This window comes from Salmo trutta, chromosome 15, assembly GCF_901001165.1.
Source record: "Salmo trutta chromosome 15, fSalTru1.1, whole genome shotgun sequence".
Classification (NCBI taxonomy): Eukaryota; Metazoa; Chordata; class Actinopteri; order Salmoniformes; family Salmonidae; genus Salmo; species Salmo trutta.
This window is the reverse complement of record NC_042971.1, coordinates 3,557,804-3,580,787: the sequence shown is the minus strand read 5'-3', so window position 1 is coordinate 3,580,787 and position 22,984 is coordinate 3,557,804. Positions and strand designations below refer to the sequence as shown.

Sequence of the window (22,984 nt, the reverse complement as noted above, 5' to 3'; positions counted from 1 at the left end):
AATCTAAATGTGTTCATCCAGATTTCTGGTTGTTCTTCTGTTTGATGGAAACAGTTTGAGAGTTCTAACTACATTCCAACTATTTTTAATTGTGTTTTGTAGTTGTTTTCATGTTTTGAATGTTGTATTGTAATTGTAGTAGTCCTAGCCCTCACCAACAGAGACAGCAACAGACGACACAGAGCTGGAGAGAGGCAGAGGATGGGAGTGTACAGTAGACTGGGATTCTAATTACTGCACTGCGCACGTGTGTGTGTGTGTGTGTGTGTGTGTGTGTGTGTGTGTGTGTGAGAGAGAGAGAGAGTGAGAGGGTGTTTTGGTACTGTAGGATTCTTTAATCAGTGTGGCTCATTGGACAGGTCAGAGTCTCAAAACAATTGAAAACTTACCATCAACAAAACACCAAATGATGTAATTTCTTATGGAAGAATGGTGTCACATCCCTCCAATAGAGTTCCAGACACTTGTTGGAGCTGTTAAGAGAGAGGGAACAGGGAGAGAGAACAGGCAGAACCTGATATGGAAATGAGCAGAGCAAACGAAAGTAACTTTCAGCGACCGAATGATCATTACAGACTCTGTTTCTATTGAGAGATAAAAGGTAAGACGACGATTGTCATGTGTATTAATATAGTTGATGATATTGTTATGTGTATTTATACAGTTGATGATATTGTTATGTGTATTCATATAGTTGATGATATTGTTGTGTGTATTAACATAGTTGGTGATATTGTTGTGTGTATTAATATAGTTGGTGATATTGTTGTGTGTTTTCATATAGTTGATGATATTGTTGTGTGTATTAATATAGTTGATGATATTGTTGTGTGTATTAATATAGTTGATGATATTGTTATGTGTATTCATATAGTTGATGATATTGTTATGTGTATTCATATAGTTGATGATATTGTTGTGTATTAATATAGTTGATGATATTGTTGTGTGTATTAATATAGTTGATGATATTTTTGGTGGACAGTGTTATAATAGTCCTACTCTCCTTAAAATGTTTTTGATATAAATTAGATGCGTGGGGTGAATTTGTTCTGTGCCCATCTGTGTGCCCCAGGGTGATCGCTCCTACACTATCTACAATCTAAAAGGGTTCTTTGGCTGTCCCCATCGGAGAACCCTTTGTAGAACCCTTTTTTTGGTACTAGGTAGAACACTTTTGGGTTCCGTGAAGAACCCTTTCCACAGAGGGTTCTACATGGAAGCCAGAAGGGTTCTACCTGGAACCCAAAAGCGTTCTCCTATGGGGACGGCCGGAGGACCCGTTTGGAACCCTTTATTCTAAGAGTGTACCCTATCATAGGTCTATAGACTTGTCTTCTCAAAACAGGCTTAAAACACAACAAGCAACAAACAAACATGTTCTCTTTATAATCTACAGTTAACTCTTTTCACTCAGGAAGGTATGTTGTGTGAAAGAGAGACAAAAAAATATTGTTCGAGAGACTAACAACAACTTACACTTCCTCAAAACAGTTTGTGTGTATTCATTAGTGCCCACCGTAGCAAAACGTTTGGCAACAGAAACCGTTTAGGTCACATTGTACAGCGTTTAGAGTAAACGGTTTATGTTTTATTTAACATCTTAAAACTGTTGGCTGTGGAGTAAACTAATGAATACGACCCAGGTTGTCGCCTACGACTCGGCATGTTGATACCTGCCTCTTGCTGAAACCTGAACGTAGCCTGAGGGGTATACTATGATACAGGCTTGATATACTGGTTTTCTAAAGCTAGCCAGCTTCAGTTAGCTTCACATTCCAGCTCAGGCCTCACCCATCAGAATATACAGAACAGAACAGAAAAAAATCTACCGAGACAGGTTGGTGTAATGTTAGTATAGTGAATGACAGTAAAACCCTCCTAACAGTCTACTACTACTGAGACAGGTTGGTGTAATGTTAGTATAGTGAATGACAGTAAAACCCTCCTAACAGTCTACTACTACTGAGACAGGTTGGTGTAATGTTAGTATAGTGAATGACAGTAAAACACTCCTAACAGTCTACTACTGCTGAGACAGGTTGGTGTAATGTTAGTATAGTGAATGACAGTAAAACCCTCCTAACAGTCTACTACTACTGAGACAGGTTGGTGTAATGTTAGTATAGTGAATGACAGTAAAACCCTCCTAACAGTCTACTACTACTGAGACAGGTTGGTGTAATGTTAGTATAGTGAATGACAGTAAAACCCTTCTAACAGTCTACTACTACTGAGACAGGTTGGTGTAATGTTAGTATAGTGAATGACAGTAAAACCCTCCTAACAGTCTACTACTACTGAGACAGAAAACTCAAGTCTGAAATTTCTAAGTGGAAATTACAAACTTCAGAAGCCTTTTTAAACCTCAAATACACTACAAGTTTTACATTTCCTGCATTGCTGGAAAGTTCTTCTGCAATGGGGGGTAATCAAATTAAGATCCTACATCTGTACACATAATTGTACATGGGGATATGTATGGGGGTCTATAACATCCAATCACATAGGTTTACATCAGCTGACAGTTGCAATGTTATTGCTAATAACTCAAACTGCCCTTTTCAGATAAAGACAAACTCTGTACAGATGTAGGATCTTAATTTGATCACCCTGATGCAGAAAAACTAAACTTGTAGTGTATTTGAGTGTAATTAAACTTTAGAAAATGTTTCTGAAGATGATACATTTCACTTTTCCATTTTAAAACTGTTCATTAATTATAATCCACACAATAATTAAAATGTCCTGTTTCTGCAGGATTATTTTCCTGGTGTAGCAAACTGGCTCAAATTAAGATCCAACATCTGCAGCAATATACCCCTCTCTAATGTATATGGCTCTATTGAGATTCACTTTTGACCACTTGACATCTTGTGTTTACTGTTGTTTAGGCTGGTTGAATGAGTTGCCTGTGAAAGCTACTTCATCTGCAAGAAAACAGACGGCTGCACCAGTGACTGTCAGAAGTTTTGTGATTTCCTCATATGAACGTGAAAGTAAGTGTGTTGTCTACGCAGTTACAAAAATGGCTGTTGAAACTGTGGCACATATTTCTCGGTAACATTGAATAAATGTGTTGGTATGTAGGAAAGACGGGCAGACTCTCGTACTGTTGGTCTAGACTACCTACAAACTATTATAAGGCTATGATCACTTATCATGCCGACAAACCTGATGGTCTCTGTGAACTGATCTGAACAGGTTTAGACTGGTCATCTATGATATGTAGGTTATATACAGTACATTCTCTGTCCTGCTACTGGTAGGACTATAACATTATGTTTATCTGAACAGGTTTAGACTGGTCATCTATGATATTTAGGTTATATACAGTACATTCTCTGTCCTGCTACTGGTAGGACTATAACATTATGTTGATCTGAACAGGTTTAGGCTGGTCATCTATGATATGTAGGTTATATACAGTACATTCTCTGTCCTGCTACTGGTAGGACTATAACATTATGTTGATCTGAACAGGTTTAGACTGGTCATCTATGATATGTAGGTTATATACAGTACATTCTCTGTCCTGCTACTGGTAGGACTATAACATTATGTTGATCTGAACAGGTTTAGGCTGGTCATCTATGATATGTAGGTTATATACAGTACATTCTCTGTCCTGCTACTGGTAGGACTATAACATTATGTTGATCTGAACAGGTTTAGACCGGTCATCTATGATATGTAGGTTATATACAGTACATTCTCTGTCCTGCTACTGGTAGGACTATAACATTATGTTGATCTGAACAGGTTTAGGCTGGTCATCTATGATATGTAGGTTATATACAGTACATTCTCTGTCCTGCTACTGGTAGGACTATAACATTATGTTGATCTGAACAGGTTTAGGCTGGTCATCTATGATATGTAGGTTATATACAGTACATTCTCTGTCCTGCTACTGGTAGGTCTATAACATTATGTTGATCTGAACAGGTTTAGACTGGTCATCTATGATATGTAGGTTATATACAGTACATTCTCTGTCCTGCTACTGGTAGGACTATAACATTATGTTGATCTGAACAGGTTTAGACTGGTCATCTATGATATTGTCACGTCGGACTTGGACTGGCTGATAGGTGAAATCAAGTGCAGGAGACAGAGGTGCTGGAGATGAGTGTCTTTTAATAATTCTACTCACACACACGCCGAAAAGCACAGGGCGCTATACAAAGTACCAGTAATTAGTGAACTGCGCCCGTACAGCACAAAATATAATTCCCAAGGTAAGGAGCGCAGCCCGGTAAATCTTACTACAAAAAACAAACTGTCGATCTCACAACGTGGACAATAAACAATCCCGCACAAAATCCCAACTGAAAACACACATTAAATAAGTCCCCACTAATGACATACACAAAACAGGTGCGGAACAGACAGACAAAACTAAACGACACAGAAACAACGATCGGTGGCAGCTAATAGGCCGGCGACGACGACCGCCGAGCGCCGCCCGACCGAGGAGGGGCGCCACTTTCGTTGGATCCTGTGACAGATATGTAGGTTATATACAGTACATTCTCTGTCCTGCTACTGGTAGGACTATAACATTATGTTGATCTGAACAGGTTTAGACTGGTCATCTATGATATGTAGGTTATATACAGTACATTCTCTGTCCTTCTACTGGTAGGACTATAACATTATGTTGATCTGAACAGGTTTAGACTGGTCATCTATGATATGTAGGTTATATACAGTACATTCTCTGTCCTGCTACTGGACTATAACATTATGTTGATCTGAACAGGTTTAGACTGGTCATCTATGATATGTAGGTTATATACAGTACATTCTCTGTCCTGCTACTGGTAGGACTATAACATTATGTTGATCTGAACAGGTTTAGACTGGTCATCTATGATATGTAGGTTATATACAGTACATTCTCTGTCCTGCTACTGGTAGGACTATAACATTATGTTGATCTGAACAGGTTTAGACTGGTCATCTATGATATGTAGGTTATATACAGTACATTTTCTGTCCTGCTACTGGTAGGACTATAACATTATGTTGATCTGAACAGGTTTAGACTGGTCATCTATGATATGTAGGTTATATACAGTACATTCTCTGTCCTGCTACTGGTAGGACTATAACATTATGTTGATCTGAACAGGTTTAGACTGGTCATCTATGATATGTAGGTTATATACAGTACATTCTCTGTCCTGCTACTGGTAGGACTATAACATTATGTTGATCTGAACAGGTTTAGACTGGTCATCTATGATATGTAGGTTATATACAGTACATTCTCTGTCCTGCTACTGGTAGGACTATAACATTATGTTGATCTGAACAGGTTTAGACTGGTCATCTATGATATGTAGGCTATAGCCGAGGTATAGACCTTGATCTGCATATCACTAACAAACTGCCATTATACATTATAACCTAGACTACTTTACATAATATAACATCTCTCACTTGATGCATAAAACCTTTCTGAACTTTCCTACTTTACATAATATAACATCTACATATCACTAACAACCCACTACTATACATTATAACCTAGCCTACTTTACATAATATATCATCTCTCAATTGATGCAAAAAAAACTTTCTGAATGGATCAACAATTTCCTCCTCGGATCAATCATGTCCGTTTTAGCCCTTCTGTCTACATTCTCAGATACGTTTAGAAAAGAACAGATTGAAAGACAATAAATAGCCTACTGTTAGTGAATACAAATACGTGTGAGACATGGCCTTGTGTTGCTGCACTGTCTATAGCTACCTTAACAAACAGTGACTTATTATTATTATTATTATTATTATTATTAATATTATTATTATTATTATTGTTGTTGTTCTGTCTATAACTACCTTAACAAACAGTGACTTATTATTATTATTATTATTGTTATTATTATTATTATTATTATTATTGTTGCTGTTGTTGTTCTGTCTATAACTACCTTAACAAACAGTGACTTATTATTATTATTATTATTATTGTTATTATTATTATTATTATTATTATTATTGTTATTATTATTATTATTTTTATTATTATTATTATTGTTATTATTATTATTATTATTATTATTATTGTTATTATTATTATTATTGTTGTTATTATTATTATTATTATTATTATTATTATTGTTATTATTATTATTATTATTATTGTTGCTGTTCTGTCTATAACTACCTTAACAAAGAGTGACTTATTATTATTATTATTATTATTATTATTATTGTTGTTGTTCTGTCTATAACTACCTTAACAAACAGTGACTTATTATTATTATTATTAATTTTGTTATTGTTGTTGTTCTGTCTATAACTACCTTAACAAACAGTGACTTATTATTATTATTATTGTTGTTGTTCTGTGTATAACTACCTTAACAAACAGTGACTTATTATTATTATTATTATTATTGTTATTATTATTGTTGTTGTTCTGTCTATAACTACCTTAACAAACAGTGACTTATTATTATTATTATTATTATTATTATTATTATTATTATTGTTGTTGTTCTGTCTATAACTACCTTAACAAACAGTGACTTATTATTATTATTATTATTATTATTATTATTATTGTTATTGTTATTATTATTATTATTATTATTGTTGTTGCTGTACTGTCTATAACTACCTTAACAAACAGTGACTTATTATTATTATTATTATTATTATTATTATTATTATTATTATTGTTGTTGTTCTGTCTATAACTACCTTAACAAACAGTGACTTATTATTATTATTATTATTATTATTATTATTATTATTGTTATTGTTGCTGTACTGTCTATAACTACCTTAACAAACAGTGACTTATTATTATTATTATTATTATTATTATTATTATTATTATTGTTATTGTTGTAGTTCTGTCTATAACTACCTTAACAAACAGTGACATATTATTATTATTATTATTATTATTATTGTTGTTGTTCTGTCTATAACTACCTTAACAAACAGTGACTTATTATTATTATTATTATTATTATTATTATTATTATTATTATTGTTGTTGTTCTATCTATAACTACCTTAACAAACAGTGACTTATTATTATTATTATTATTATTATTATTATTATTGTTGTTGTTCTGTCAATAACTACCTTAACAAACAGTGACTTATTATTATTATTGACAGTTACCATGGAGATGAAATGTCACAACTACATGTTCATGTGATGCATTAAATCACCTGACTGTTTCTATGTCTGTTAGTAAATGTTTTATTTCTCTAAGAGATAATGAATACATGAGAACAATTGACAGTCAAGAACTAGTTGTTACTGTGTTGACCAACATGCTGGATCTCTGTTTAGTTGTCACTGTGTTAACCACAACCAACATGCTGGATCTCTGTTTAGTTGTCACTGTGTTGACCACAACCAACATGCTGGATCTCTGTTTAGTTGTCACTGTGTTGACCACAACCAACATGCTGGATCTCTGTTTAGTTGTCACTGTGTTGACCACAACCAACATGTTGGATCTCTGTTTAGTTGTCACTGTGTTAACCACAACCAACATGCTGGATCTCTGTTTAGTTGTCACTGTGTTAACCACAACCAACATGTTGGATCTCTGTTTAGTTGTTACTGTGTTAACCACAACCAACATGCTGGATCTCTGTTTAGTTGTTACTGTGTTAACCACAACCAACATGTTGGATCTCTGTTTAGTTGTCACTGTGTTAACCACAACCAACATGCTGGATCTCTGTTTAGTTGTCACTGTGTTAACCACAACCAACATGTTGGATCTCTGTTTAGTTGTCACTGTGTTGACCACAACCAACATGCTGGATCTCTGTTTAGTTGTCACTGTGTTAACCACAACCAACATGCTGGATCTCTGTTTACAGGGGACAGTGCTCTAAAATGAGTCTCTTTGGGGAGAGAGAGGAGGGGGGCCCTGCCTCTAAAATGCATCTCTCTGGGGAGAGAGAGGAGGGGGGCCCTGCCTCTAAAATGAGTCTCTCTGGGGAACATGACACCAAAGCTAAGAGGTGAGATAACAATTTTATGAATAATTTATTAAGTTTATTTCCTAAATAAATAGCTATCTTAAGGTGAATGCACTTACTGTAAATCTCTCTGGATAAGAGCATCTGCTAAATCAGGGGTTCTCAATCCGGGGTCTGTGGAGGTACTGCAGGGGTTCTGCAGGAAGCTCGGGGAGTGGTGGTGTATCCAGGGAGAAAACTAAACTAATATTCTGAAAAGTCATTGTGGTCTTGTTCCCATCTTTTGGAATTATTTAGCAACTGCAGTAGTGCTGAAAAAATGTGTTATTCCTTACTAAAGTAGTAATTACTCAGAATTACTAGTTAATTTTATCACCTACAATCATAAAATAACAACTTATACCATAACAAACAATTAGACTGACATAAACCAAAATCACTATATATGTAGTTATTTAGTTAATTACCAAATTGAGCCGGTCGGTCACATTTGAGAGTGAGGGAGATATATAGCATTTTGCATAAAAAAACATGATTTTTGTCTCTCTGAAATGAAACCATTTTTTAAACAAATCCTTGTCTGTGAGAGATGTAATAATTAATACATAATTTCTTTAAACAATAAAAGCTCATTTCTGTAAAGTGATATGTTGCGTTTTGGAATGAAACTCTTCTTATGTTTCCCATCTGAGATCAGAGTAGATGAGAGATGTAATGTTTGTCTCTGTTGTGTTGAAGACCAATCAAGCAGGAGAGACCAGCCTCCCCTGTCCCCAGCTGTGTGTCCATGAAGAGTGACCGGTCTATGAAGCTACCTACAGAGTTTAGAGAGGGAGACTTTTCTACTGAACAAAGGTAAGAAGAACTCATGGGTCATGGTCAGTGAGTTAAACAACACTGTCTCTAGTCATTTCTCCTCTCCCATTTTCACATTTCTTTTTGTTGTTTTCATAATCCACAGGCTAATCCTTTAGTCCATTTCATAGTCCTAAAACAGTGTGTGTGTGTGTGTGTGTGTGTGTGTGTGTGTGTGTGTGTGTGTGTGTGTGTGTGTGTGCTCTCCCTGGATGAAGAGATATAATCTCTATCCTGATTACCTAGTCACTTTTACCCCTACCTACATGTACATATTACCTCAATTACCTAAACTACCTGGTACCCCTGCGCATTGACTCAGTACTGGTACTCCTTATAGCCTCATTATTACCTCAACTACCTGGTACCCCTGCACATTGACTCAGTACTGGTACTCCTTATAGCCTCATTATTACCCCAACTACCTGGTACCCCTGCACATTGACTCAGTACTGGTACTCCTTATAGTCTCATTATTACCTCAACTACCTGGTACCCCTGCATATTGACTCAGTACTGGTACTCCATATAGCCTGATCTCTGAGAGTGAGACAGATATATATATATTATCACTGTGTTAAACCTAGCAGTACTACTAATTTCTCTGAGAGTGAGGCAGATATATATTATTACTGTATTAAACCTAGCAGTACTACTAATTTCTCTGAGAGTGAGGCAGATATATATTATTACTGTGTTAAACCTAGCAGTAGTACTGATTTCTCTGAGAGGCAGATATATATTATTACTGTATTAAACCTAGCAGTACTTCTGATTTCTCTGAGAGGCAGATATATATTATTACTGTGTTAAACCTAGCAATACTACTGATTTCTCTGAGAGGCAGATATATATTATTACTGTGTAAAACCTAGCAGTACTACTGATTTCTCTGAGAGTGAGGCAGATATATATTATTACTGTGTAAAACCTAGCAGTACTACTGATTTCTCTGAGAGTGAGGTAGATATATATTATTACTGTGTTAAACCTAGCAGTACTACTGATTTCTCTGAGAGGCAGATATATATTATTACTGTATTAAACCTAGCAGTACTACTGATTTCTCTGAGAGGCAGATATATATTATTACTGTATAAAACCTAGCAGTACTACTGATTTCTCTGAGAGGCAGATATATATTATTACTGTGTTAAACCTAGCAGTACTACTGATTTCTCTGAGAGGCAGATATATATTATTACTGTGTTAAACCTAGCAGTACTACTGATTTCTCTGAGAGTGAGGCAGATATATATTATTACTGTGTTAAACCTAGCAGTACTACTGATTTCTCTGAGAGGCAGATATATATTATTACTGTATTTAACCTAGCAGTACTACTGATTTCTCTGAGAGTGAGGCAGATATACGTAAAGCATTTTGAAAAAAAAAACATTTGACTCTGAAATGAAAACATCAAATGATACATAATAAACATATACATGTCGGTCATTGAAAAATTGCATGCCATGATTAGGGAGTTAAAAAACACCTATCTCATTTATAATTTCTTTAAACAATAAAAGTTAACTTATGAACGTTTCTGAAAGTGATATATAGCGTTTTGTAATGAAACTCTTCTTATGTTTCCCCATCTGAGCTCAGAGTAGATGAGAGATGTAATGTTTGTCTCTGTTGTGTTGAAGCCCAATCAAGCAGGAGAGACCAGCCTCCCCTGTACCCAGCTGTGTGTCCATGAAGAGTGACTGGTCTATGCATCATCCTATAGCGTTTAGAGAGGGAGACTTTTCTACTGAACAAAGGTAAGAAGAACTCATGGGTCATGGTCAGTGAGTTAAACAACACTGTCTCTAGTCATTTCTCCTCTCCCCTTTTCCCATTTCTTTTTGTGGTTTTCATAATCCATAGGCTAATCCTTTTATCCATTTATATAGTCCTAAAACAATATTAAACAAACACATCGTTCCCTCCACGTGTGTGTGTGTGTGTGTGTGTGTGTGTGTGTGTGTGTGTGTGTGTGTGTGTGTGTGTGTGTCTATGTGTGTGTGTGTGTGTGTGTGTGTGTGTGTGTGTGTGTGTGTGTGTGTGTGTGTACTCCCTGGTTGATTAGATGTAATCTCATGTTTTGTCCACAGAAACCAACAGGAGAGATCAGAGTCAGAGATTCTCAGTGGTCAGTCTTCCCAGAGTCATCAAACAGACCTGGCCTCCATATTCAGTGTATGTGATCCTGTTATGTACATTTGTTTTTGTTTTCCTCAAGTAAAGTTTCTTTCAATTATTCATTAATGTGTTAATGAGAAAGCATTTCTTCTCTTGCTTAACTTATTTACTTGATTTATTTTAGTTGCTTGAAGAGAAAATTATGACATTTGTGAAGAACGAGCTGAAGATGTTCAAGAGGATTCTTAGTCCAGAACTCCCAGAAGGCTTTGAGAGTCAGAAGCAGGATGAGGAATTGGTGGATGCTGAAGATGAGAAGCAGGAGAGCAGTGCCAGAGAGGGGGCTCTGAAGATCACACTGCACGTCCTGAGGAAAATTAACCAGAAGGAGCTTGCTGACACACTGGAGAAATGTAAGACCTGTCTGCCTCATGTTGAATGCTGTTTTATAACATTTAAAAGCTGTGGCTAAAGTAGCTGTGTAACTCAATGATATTGTAGCAGCCTTAATACAACACCTAGTGACCTCATCAAGTAGCAGAAGGGATGTGTTGTGTTGATTAATTTAGAGAGAGAGAGACAACATTAATAATACCATCAATAACACCAATAATAATATATTCAGTCACACCAGTCTGTAATGCATTATGAAAACATTTACACATTCATACAGACAGTTAAGAGAATAAATGATTATAATTTAAAATGTTATAACAGTCCTACAATACTGTAGTTATTAAAACAGACGTAATATTAATATCCTCTGTGTTATTTCTTCATTCAGATGAGCTTGCTGTGATTTGCCAACGTGAACTCAAATCTAATCTAAAGAAGAAGTTTCAATGTGTATTTGAGGGGATCGCTAAACAAGGAAACCCAACACTTCTCAATAAGATCTACACAGAGCTCTACATCACAGAGGGTGGAACAGGACAGGTCAATAATGAACATGAGCTGAGACAGATTGAGACAACAACCAGGAAACAAGCAAGACCAGAGACTGCAATCAAATGTAACGACATCTTCAAACCCTTAACTGGACAAGACAAACTTATCAGAACTGTGCTGACAAAGGGAGTCGCTGGCATTGGAAAAACAGTCTCTGTGCAGAAGTTCATTCTGGACTGGGCTGAAGGAAAAGCAAATCAGGATGTCCAATTTGTATTTTCATTCCCTTTCCGGGAGCTGAATTTGATGAAAGAGGACAAACACACTTTCATATCACTTCTCAATCACTTCTCAATGGATACCAAACAATCAAGAATCTCCAACTACGACAAGTACAAAGTTCTGTTAATCTTTGATGGTCTGGATGAGTGTCGACTGCCCCTAGATTTCAAGAAGAACAAGATCTGTTGGGACGTCACAGAGTCAACCTCAGTGGATGTTCTGCTGACAAATCTCATCAAGGGAAATCTGCTTCCCTCTGCTCTCCTCTGGATAACTACCCGACCTGCAGCAGCCAATAAGATCCCTTCAGGGTGTGTTGACCAGGTGACAGAGGTACGAGGGTTCAATGACCCACAGAAGGAGGAGTACTTCAGAAAGAGATTCAGTGATGAGGACCTGGCCAGCAGAATCATCTCACACATAAAGACATCAAGGAGCCTCCACATCATGTGCCACATTCCAGTCTTCTGTTGGATTTCTGCAACAGTCCTTGAACACATGCTAAAACATAAGAGAGAAGAGATGCCCAAGACTCTGACTGAGATGTACACACACCTTGTGGTGTTTCATACCAAACAGAAGAATGAAAAGTATCTTGGGAAAGAAGAGACAGGTCCACACTGGAATAAAAAGAGCATTCTGTCACTGGGAAAACTGGCTTTTCAACAGCTGGTGAAGGGCAATCTGATTTTCTATGAAAAAGACCTGAAAGAGGCTGGCATTGATGTCAATGAAGCCTCTGTGTACTCAGGATTGTGCACACAGCTCTTTAAAGAGGAATGTGTTCTGTACCAAGACAAGGTGTACTGCTTCGTTCATCTGAGCATTCAGGAGTTTCTGGCTGCTGTATATGTGTTCCTCTCATTCATCAACAACAATGAGAATCTAATGGACAAACAGCAAACAAAGTCCAGTATCTTTTCTCTGCTGTACAGAGACAAGTCTCAAGTTACTGTCTACAAGGGTGCTGTGGATAAAGCCTTACAAAGTGAGATGGGAAACCTGGACCTGTTCCTCCGCTTCCTTCTGGGCCTCTCACTGGAGTCCAACCAGAAGCACTTACGAGGTCTACTGACAAAGACAAGAAGCAGCTCACAGAGCCATGAAGAAACAGTCAAGTACATCAAGAAGAAGATCAGGGAGAATCCCTCTCCAGAGAGGAGCATCAATCTGTTCCACTGTCTGAATGAACTGAATGACCATTCTCTAGTGGAGGAGATCCAAAGCTACCTGAGCTCAGGAAGTCTCTCAAAACCCAACCTGTCACCTGCACAGTGGTCAGCTCTGGTCTTTGTGTTGCTGACTTCAGAAAAGGAACTGGATGTGTTTGACCTGAAGAAATACTCCAGATCAGAGGAAGGTCTTCTGAGGCTGCTGCCAGTGGTCAAAGCCTCCAGAGCTGCTCTGTGAGTACATAAAATGACATATAAGAACAAATAAATAGGAAGAAATATTCAGTTTAGAGAAAAATATGTATTATAATATGTATATAATATTTTGTTGAATAACATATTGAATAAATGCTTTGATTTTCACATTAGTATAACAATATGACCATACAATTCTAGGAGACGGAAGATGAATTTATATGCTGTTTGAGAGAATAAACCAAATGCCATTGTCCTTCTACACTACTCGTTAAATTAACAGTATGTTTGTGAAGTCATGATGATCTCTTTGCAGGCTGTCAGGCTGTGGAGTCACAGAGGAAGGCTGTGCTTCTCTGGTCTCAGCTCTGAGGTCAAACCCCTCACACCTGAGAGAGCTGGATCTGAGTAACAATGACCTGAAGGATTCAGGAGTGAAGCTGCTCTCTGCTGGACTGGAGAATCCCCACTGTAAACTGGAGACTCTGAGGTCAGTATTATCAGATATGAAAGTACTTTATGCATGTAGTTCTCCCATTTGAAAAAGTCGTAATTATTCGGACATATTACTTATAGTGTATTAAGGTAGTCATAAGTTTAGCATGTTGTCCCATATTCCATGCCTGCTGTCACATTTCTCTAAGACAGAACCCAGAAGCAGACCAGGACAAGGTGAGTAAAATGAAGGTGAGTATTTATTGGTAGTCTTGATGTGTAATTTGAGTGATCCAGGAGACAGAGCGGAGGTGAGTTGATGAGAGTAGATGGGTGGATTCAATGACGTCACTGTATCCACCGACGGCCAGGGAGTTGAATGTTCCGGGAGAATGACTGTAGACAGAGTAAACGGGGGGGTGAGTAACCAGTAACAAAACAACAAGACTAGCTCAGGAAACATGAGGCTGACACAACATACTGTTCGTTGCTAACGATCCAGCAGGGAATGGATGTCAGCTCAGGGCTTAAGAAGATGGTGATGATCAGGACCAGGTGTGCAGAAGGTTGATGAGATGCAGGTGCGGGTAATCACTAGGACTCCCGCCTAACTTCGTCGCCTGGTAACCAGACGGGGTAATAATATCACTAGGACTCCCGCCTAACTTCGTCGCCTGGCAACCAGATAGGTTTCTGAACACACCCTTAGACACCAAACAAAAAACAGTCAGGCAGAAACAGACTCAGGAAGCGGGATTCCTGACACCTGCAGTGATTACATCAAGCTTGTGATTCTACTAACTTGTTGAATTCATTTGCAGTTTGTCTTGGTTGTGTTTTGGATGATGTTTTTCCTAATAGAAACTGATTGGTGAATAATGTCCTGTCATTTTGGAGTCACTTCACTTGTATTGTCAGTGACTTCTACATTCATGTGGATGCTACCAGGATTATGAATAACCATGAATGAATTGTGAATGATGATAAATGAGAAACGGAGGCACAAAGATCAAACCCCCTCTGTTATTGGTAATGGTGAGAGGTTAGCATGTTTTGTTGTAGCCTCTGTTATTGGTAATGGTGAGAGGTTAGCATGTTCTGTTGTAGCCTCTGTTATTGGTAATGGTGAGAGGTTAGCATGTTTTGTTGTAGCCTCTGTTATTGGTAATGGTGAGAGGTTAGCATGTTTTGTTGTAGCCTCTGTTATTGGTAATGGTGAGAGGTTAGCATGTTCTGTTGTAGCCTCTGTTATTGGTAATGGTGAGAGGTTAGCATGTTTTGTTGTAGCCTCTGTTATTGGTAATGGTGAGAGGTTAGCATGTTTTGTTGTAGCCTCTGTTATTGGTAATGGTGAGAGGTTAGCATGTTTTGTTGTAGCCTCTGTTATTGGTAATGGTGAGAGGTTAGCATGTTTTGTTGTAGCCTCTGTTATTGGTAATGGTGAGAGGTTAGCATGTTTTGTTGTAGCCTCTGTTATTGTTAATGGTGAGAGGTTAGCATGTTTTGTTGTACCCTCTGTTATTGGTAATGGTGAGAGGTTAGCATGTTTTGTTGTAGCCTCAGTTATTGGTAATGGTGAGAGGTTAGCATGTTTTGTTGTATCCTCTGTTATTGGTAATGGTGAGAGGTTAGCATGTTTTGTTGTATCCTCTGTTATTGGTAATGGTGAGAGGTTAGTATGTTTTGATGTAGCCTCTGTTATTGGTAATGGTGAGAGGTTAGCATGTTTTGTTGTAGTCTCTGTTATTGGTAATGGTGAGAGTTTAGCATGTTTTGTTGTAGCCTCTGTTATTGGTAATGGTGAGAGGTTAGCATGTTTTGTTGTAGCCTCTGTAACTTTCTCACTCATTATTATTCATGATTCATTCATGATTTTTATTAATCATGTTATCATCAGGATTCATTTAGTAGTGTTTAGAAACCTGTTATCTACTCACTTAGACAGAAAACTATCCAGTCATCATCCACCATTTTATTATTGGGCAAAACACAACCAAAACAAACTGCAAATGCGACCAACTAGTTTACAACCAAACACTAATCTTTTGACTACTTTAATACCCTATAAATGAATTGGTCAGAATACTTATGACTTCTTCAAATGGGGGGACTAGATACATAAACTGCTTTCAATTCTAAACGGTGAAACAGATATGTATGAAAATATCCTCAAATAAAAGGTGACATTATATACTGTCACCTCATGAAACATTTGATCTGAAATCCAAAATGTTGGAGTTTAGAGCCACATTTAAAATGTTATCTTCACTTTCAAAATAGATATGGTGTGGACTGTATACTCAATACAATCTCAATCTGATACCTCACTGTCTGTCTTTTGACTGATACTGCTTTTAAACTGGTCTGGTCAGTCTACTCAAATATTTGTATTATACATTTTTCTCTCTACAAGATGATTTAACTCTTTGCAGGCTGTCAGGCTGTCTAGTCACAGAGGAAGGCTGTGCTTCTCTGGTCTCAGCTCGGTGGTCAAACCCAACACATTATTTGTAAACGGGTAACAGCATAAACAGAGAAAGCTAAGCGTATCATTTTAATACAACCTGTCTGTCATTGTATTTCTTCTGTGTTGGCAGACTCACTGACTGTAAACTCACAGACACATCCTGTAAAGTGTTGGCCTCAGTTCTCAGTTCAAACCCCTCACACCTGAGAGAGCTGGACCTGAGTAACAATGACCTGAAGGATTCAGGAGTGAAGCTGCTCTCTACTGGACTGGGGAATCACCACTGTAAACTGGAGACTCTGAGGTCAGTATTCCTGTAGTTGGTCAACAAGTGTTTTGTTGTAGCCTCTGTAATTGGTAATGGTGAGAGGTTAGCATGTTTTGTTGTAGCCTCTGTTATTGGTAATGGTGAGAGGTTAGCATGTTTTGTTGTATCCTTTGTTATTGGTAATGGTGAGAGGTTAGCATGTTTTGTTGTATCCTCTGTTATTGGTAATGGTGAGAGGTTAGCATATTTTGTTGTATCCTCTGTTATTGGTAATGGTGAGAGGTTAGCATGTTTTGTTGTATCCTCTGTTATTGGTAATGGTGAGAGGTTAGCATGTTTTGTTGTTGCCTCTGTTATTGCTAATGGTGAGAGGTTAGCATGTTTTGTTGTAGCCTCTGTTATTGGTAATGGTGAGAGGTTAGCATGTTTTGTTGTAGCCTCTGTTATTGGTAATGGTGAGAGGTTAGCATGTTTTGTTGTAGCCTCTGTTATTGGTAATGGTGAGAGGTTAGTATGTTTTGTTGTAGCCTCTGTTATTGGTAATGGTGAGAGGTTAGCATGTTTTGTTGTAGCCCCTTTTATTAGTAATGGTGAGAGGTTAGCATGTTTTGTTGTAGCCTCTGTTATTGGTAATGGTAAGAGGTTAGCATGTTTTGTTGTATCCTGTTATTGGTAATGGTGAGAGGTTAGTATGTTTTGATGTAGCCTCTGTTATTGGTAATGGTGAGAGGTTAGCATGTTTTTATGTAGCCTCTGTCATTGGTAATGGTGAGAGGTTAGCATGTTTTGTTGTAGCCTCTGTTATTGGTAATTGTGAGAGATTAGCATGTTTTGTTGTAGTCTCTGTTATTGGTAATGGTGAGAGGTTAGCATGTTTTGTTGTATCCTCTGTTATTGGTAATGGTGAGAGGTTAGCATGTTTTGTTGTATCCTCTGTTATTGGTAATGGTGAGAGGTTAGCATATTTTGTTGTATCTGCTGTTATTGGTAATGGTGAGAGGTTAGCATGTTTTGTTGTATCCTCTGTTATTGGTAATGGTGAGAGGTTAGCATGTTTTGTTGTTGCCTCTGTTATTGGTAATGGTAAGAGGTTAGCATGTTTTGTTGTAGCCTCTGTTATTGGTAATGGTGAGAGATTAGCATGTTTTGTTGTAGTCTCTGTTATTGGTAATGGTGAGAGGTTAGCATGTTTTGTTGTAGCCTATGTTATTGGTAATGGTGAGAGGTTAGCATGTTTTGTTGTAGCTTCTGTTATTGGTAATGGTGAGAGGTTAGGATGTTTTGTTGTAGCCTCTGTTATTGGTAATGGTGAGAGGTTAGCATGTTTTGTTGTATCCTCTGTTATTGGTAATGGTGAGAGGTTAGCATGTTTTGTTGTATCCTCTGTTATTGGTAATGGTGAGAGGTTAGCATGTTTTGTTGTATCCTCTGTTATTGGTAATGGTGAGAGGTTAGCATATTTTGTTGTATCCGCTGTTATTGGTAATGGTGAGAGGTTAGCATGTTTTGTTGTATCCTCTGTTATTGGTAATGGTGAGAGGTTAGCATGTTTTGTTGTTGCCTCTGTTATTGGTAATGGTGAGAGGTTAGCATGTTTTGTTGTAGCTTCTGTTATTAGTAATGGTGAGAGGTTAGCATGTTTTGTTGTATCTGCTGTTATTGGTAATGGTGAGAGGTTAGCATGTTTTGTTGTATCCTCTGTTATTGGTAATGGTGAGAGGTTAGCATGTTTTGTTGTTGCCTCTGTTATTGGTAATGGTAAGAGGTTAGCATGTTTTGTTGTAGCCTCTGTTATTGGTAATGGTGAGAGATTAGCATGTTTTGTTGTAGTCTCTGTTATTGGTAATGGTGAGAGGTTAGCATGTTTTGTTGTAGCCTATGTTATTGGTAATGGTGAGAGGTTAGCATGTTTTGTTGTAGCTTCTGTTATTGGTAATGGTGAGAGGTTAGGATGTTTTGTTGTAGCCTCTGTTATTGGTAATGGTGAGAGGTTAGCATGTTTTGTTGTATCCTCTGTTATTGGTAATGGTGAGAGGTTAGCATGTTTTGTTGTATCCTCTGTTATTGGTAATGGTGAGAGGTTAGCATGTTTTGTTGTTGCTTCTGTTATTAGTAATGGTGAGAGGTTAGCATGTTTTGTTGTAGCCTCTGTTATTGGTAATGGTGAGAGATTAGCATGTTTTGTTGTAGTCTCTGTTATTGGTAATGGTGAGAGGTTAGCATGTTTTGTTGTAGCCTATGTTATTGGTAATGGTGAGAGGTTAGCATGTTTTGTTGTAGCTTCTGTTTTTCGTAATGGTGAGAGGTTAGGATGTTTTGTTGTAGCCTCTGTTATTGGTAATGGTGAGAGGTTAGCATGTTTTGTTGTATCCTCTGTTATTGGTAATGGTGAGAGGTTAGCATGTTTTGATGTACCCTTTGTTATTGGTAATGGTGAGAGGTTAGCATGTTTTGTTGTAACCTCTGTTATTGGTAATGGTGAGAGGTTAGCATGTTTTGTTGTAGCCTCTGTAACATTCTCACTCATTATTATTCATGATTCATTCATGATTTGTATTAATCATGGCATCATCAGGATTCATTTAGTAGTGTTTAGAAACATGTTATCTACTCACTTAGACAGAATTAATCCAGTCATCATCCACCATTCAGTTGCTATTAGGCAAAACATAACCCAAAACAAACTGCAAATGCAACCAACGAGTTTACGACCAAATACTAAACTTTTGACTACTTTAATACACTATGAGTTAATTGGTCAGAATACTTATGACTTCTTCAAATAGGGGGACTAGATACATAAAGTGCTTTCATTTCTAAACGGTGAAACAGATATGTTTTAAAATACCCTCAAATAAAATGTGACATTATATACTGTCACCTCATATGAAACATTTGATCTGAAATCCAAAATGTTAGAGTATAGAGCCACATTTAAAATGTTAGCTTCACTGTCAAAATGGATATGGTGTGGACTGTATACTCAATACAATCTAAATCTGATACCACACTGTCTGTCTTTTGACTGACACTGATTTTAAACTGGTCTGGTCAGTCTACTCAAATATTTGTACTATACATGTTTCTATCTACAAGCAATACTTTGAGAATTTGTAATTTCTAATAATGATACATTCATTTCATGAATAGATATGGCAGGTTTCAGGACACTGATATATCTGAATATGTTGAAAAATATACCTCCACTATTTTCACCACCAAATAATAGCAGTGTGATTTTAATATGATTTGACTCTTTGCAGGCTGTCAGGCTGTCTAGTCACAGAGGAAGGCTGTGCTTCTCTGGTCTCAGCTCTGAGGTCAAACCCCTCACACCTGAGAGAGCTGGACCTGAGCTACAATCACCCAGGAGACTCAGGAGTCAGACTGCTCTCTGCTGGACTGGAGGATCCACACTGCAGACTGGAGAAACTCAAGTATGTAGAGGGTTTATGTCAATGTTCATATCAGACATGTTTGACTTTTCAGGCTAGTTAGGACAAACATTCTGACCACCACTTGGACAACGTTATATGCTGACTGTGTGTGTGTGTCCACTGTCTGTGTGTGTTTCCTGTATGTGTGTATCTCCAGTGTGTGTATGTATCCTTTTTTGTGTTGGTCCAGTGGCAATCTCTCAATGACATACACACACACACACTGGACACACACACACACACACACTGGAGACACACACACACACACACACTGGACACACACACACACACACTGGAGACACACACACACACTGGACACACACACACACACACACTGGACAAACACACACTGGACACACACACACATTGGACACACACACAGACACACACAATGGACACACACACACTGGAGACACACACACACACACACACACTTTAGACGCACACACACACATTGTTTGTGTTTCCATTGTTTGTGTTTCCATTGTTTGTGTGTGTCCATTGTGTGTGTGTGTGTGTGTGTCCATTGTGTGTGTGTGTGTCCATTGTGTGTGTGTGTGTGTGTGTGTCCATTGTGTGTGTGTGTCCATTGTGTGTGTGTGTCCATTGTGTGTGTGTGTGTGTCCATTGTGTTTGTGTGTGTGTGTGTCCATTGTGTGTGTGTGTCCATTGTGTGTGTGTGTGTGTGTGTGTGTGTGTGTCCATTGTGTGTGTGTGTGTGTCCATTGTGTGTGTGTGTGTGTGTGTGTCCATTGTGTGTGTGTGTGTGCATGTCCAGTGTGTGTGTGTGTGCATGTCCAGTGTGTGTGTGTGTGTGCATGTCCAGTGTGTGTGTGTGTGTGCATGTCCAGTGTGTATGTGTGCATGTCCAGTGTGTGTGTGTGCATGTCCAGTGTGTGTGTCCATTGTGTGTGTGTGTCCATTGTGTGTGTGTGTGTGTGTGTGTCCATTGTGTGTGTGTGTGTGTGTGTCCTGTGTGTGTGTGTGCATGTCCAGTGTGTGTGTGTGTGCATGTCCAGTGTGTGTGTGTGTGCATGTCCAGTGTGTGTGTGTGTGTGTGCATGTCCAGTGTGTGTGTGTGTGTGCATGTCCAGTGTGTGTGTGTGCATGTCCAGTGTGTGTGTGTGCATGTCCAGTGTGTGTGTCCAGTGTGTGTACAGTGTGTGTGTGTCCTGTGTGTGTTTCCATTGTGTTCTCTGTGTGTGTGTGTGTGTCCAGTGTGTGTGTGTGTACAGTGTGTGTCTTTCCATTATGTGTGTGTACAGTGTGTGTACAGTGTGTGTGTGTCCTGTGTGTGTGTGTGTGTGTTTGTGTGCGCGTCCATTGTGTGTGTTCCCATTGTGTGTGTGTGCGTCCATTGTGTGTGTTCCCATTGTGTGTGTGTGTCCAGTGTGTGTGTGTGTGTGTCCAGTGAGTGTGTGTGTGTCCAGTGTGTGTGTGTGTCCAGTGTGTGTCCATTTTGTGTGTGTGTGTCCATTGTGTGTGTTTCCATTGTGTGTGTGTGCGTGTGCGTGTCCATTGTGCGTGTCCATTGTGCGTGTCCAGTGTGTGTGTGTGCGTGTCCAGTGTGTGTGTGTGCGTGTCCAGTGTGTGTGTGTGTGCGTGTCCAGTGTGTGTGCATGTCCAGTGTGTGTGTGTGCATGTCCAGTGTGTGTGTGTGCATGTCCAGTGTGTGTGTGTCCAGTGTGTGTGTGTGTACAGTGTGTGTCTTTCCATTATGTGTGTGTACAGTGTGTGTACAGTGTGTGTGTGTCCTGTGTGTGTGTGTGTGTTTCCATTGTGTCCTGTGTGTGTGTGTGTACTGTGTGTGTCTTTCCATTATGTGTGTGTACAGTGTGTGTACAGTGTGTGTGTGTCCTGTGTGTGTGTGTGCGCGTCCATTGTGTGTGTTCCCATTGTGTGTGTGTGCGTCCATTGTGTGTGTGTGTGTGTGTGTGTGTGTGTGTGTGTGTGTGTGTGTGTCCAGTGTGTGTGTGTGTCCGTCCATTGTGTGTGTGTGTCCATTGTGTGTGTTTCCATTGTGTATGTGTGTGTGTGTCCAGTATGTGTGTCCGTCCGTGTGTGTGTCTGTCCATTGTGTGTGTGTCCAGTGTGTGTGTGTGTCCAATTTGTGTGTGTCCATTGTGTGGGTGTGTGTGTCTCCATTGTGTGTCTCCAGTGTGTGTGTGTGTGTGTGTGAGTTCAGGTGTATCCCTCAATGACTGTCTGTTCTTCTGCTTACCGCTACAGTGTGGAACATGGTGGAGAGAACAGAATGAAACCTGGACTTAGAAAATGTGAGTGTTGACTGCTGTGAAGAATATGACTAAGAATACGTCTTAATTCAAGTTAAGTCAAAGACCACCATCATTACTGACTTGGTCATATTAAATATCATCTGTAGTTCTACAGAAGCAGAAATCAGGGACACCAACGTTTACAAAGAGTTGATGTGTGTGTGTGTGTGTGTGTGTAATTAATGGGAATAAGTGTGTAATATGTTACCATACAGTATAACATGTGATCATTCAACAAGTCTCAAGTTACCTTAACTTCTCCTTTTGATACCTAGAAACATCTACATTAAATTAATTAGTGAAAAGTGAGTTAACATTCTAATGTGAATGATGATGATTTCTAATATTGTGTCTGGTTTCATCCATCAGATGTCTGTGATCTCACACTGGACCTAAACACAGTAAACAGACACCTCTCTCTGTCTGAGAAGAACAGAAAGGTGACATGGAGGAGAGAGAAGCAGCCGTATCCTGATCACCCAGAGAGATTTGAGGACTGTGTCCAGGTGCTGTGTAGAGAGGGTCTGACTGGGCGCTGTTACTGGGAGGTAGAGTGGAGTGGGATAATGGGGGCTGGTATAGGAGTGACATATAAAGGAATCAGCAGGAGAGGA

The 22,984-nt window shown here is 38.5% G+C and overlaps 1 protein-coding gene and 2 long non-coding RNA genes across 4 annotated transcripts in view; all 3 read left to right on the top strand.

Annotated features, from left to right (window-relative positions):
- The first annotated feature begins 532 nt into the window (after positions 1-532).
- LOC115149669 (uncharacterized) lies at positions 533-7,883 on the top strand. Of its 2 annotated transcripts, XR_003866925.1 has the most exons (3): positions 533-601; positions 2,895-2,999; positions 7,867-7,883. It is a non-coding gene; the product is annotated as an uncharacterized LOC115149669 (long non-coding RNA). The 2 variants fall into 2 exon arrangements; XR_003866924.1 differs by lacking the exon at positions 7,867-7,883 and having other exon boundaries at positions 2,895-3,094.
- A 911-nt stretch (positions 7,884-8,794) lies between these two features.
- LOC115149679 (uncharacterized) lies at positions 8,795-10,959 on the top strand. The gene is made up of 3 exons (XR_003866934.1): positions 8,795-8,823; positions 10,473-10,589; positions 10,923-10,959. It is a non-coding gene; the product is annotated as an uncharacterized LOC115149679 (long non-coding RNA).
- A 184-nt stretch (positions 10,960-11,143) lies between these two features.
- LOC115149582 (NACHT, LRR and PYD domains-containing protein 3-like) overlaps positions 11,144-22,984 on the top strand; it is a gene marked incomplete at its 5' end in the record, with an annotated part of 12,132 nt that continues 291 nt past the window's right edge. The window contains 6 exons of the mRNA XM_029692537.1: positions 11,144-11,363; positions 11,735-13,526; positions 13,804-13,977; positions 16,520-16,674; positions 20,252-20,256; positions 22,751-22,984. The exon at positions 22,751-22,984 is cut by the window's right edge and continues 291 nt beyond it. Of these exons, the coding sequence (XP_029548397.1) occupies positions 11,144-11,363; positions 11,735-13,526; positions 13,804-13,977; positions 16,520-16,674; positions 20,252-20,256; positions 22,751-22,984 (2,580 nt within the window). The remainder of the gene's footprint in view (positions 11,364-11,734; positions 13,527-13,803; positions 13,978-16,519; positions 16,675-20,251; positions 20,257-22,750) is intronic.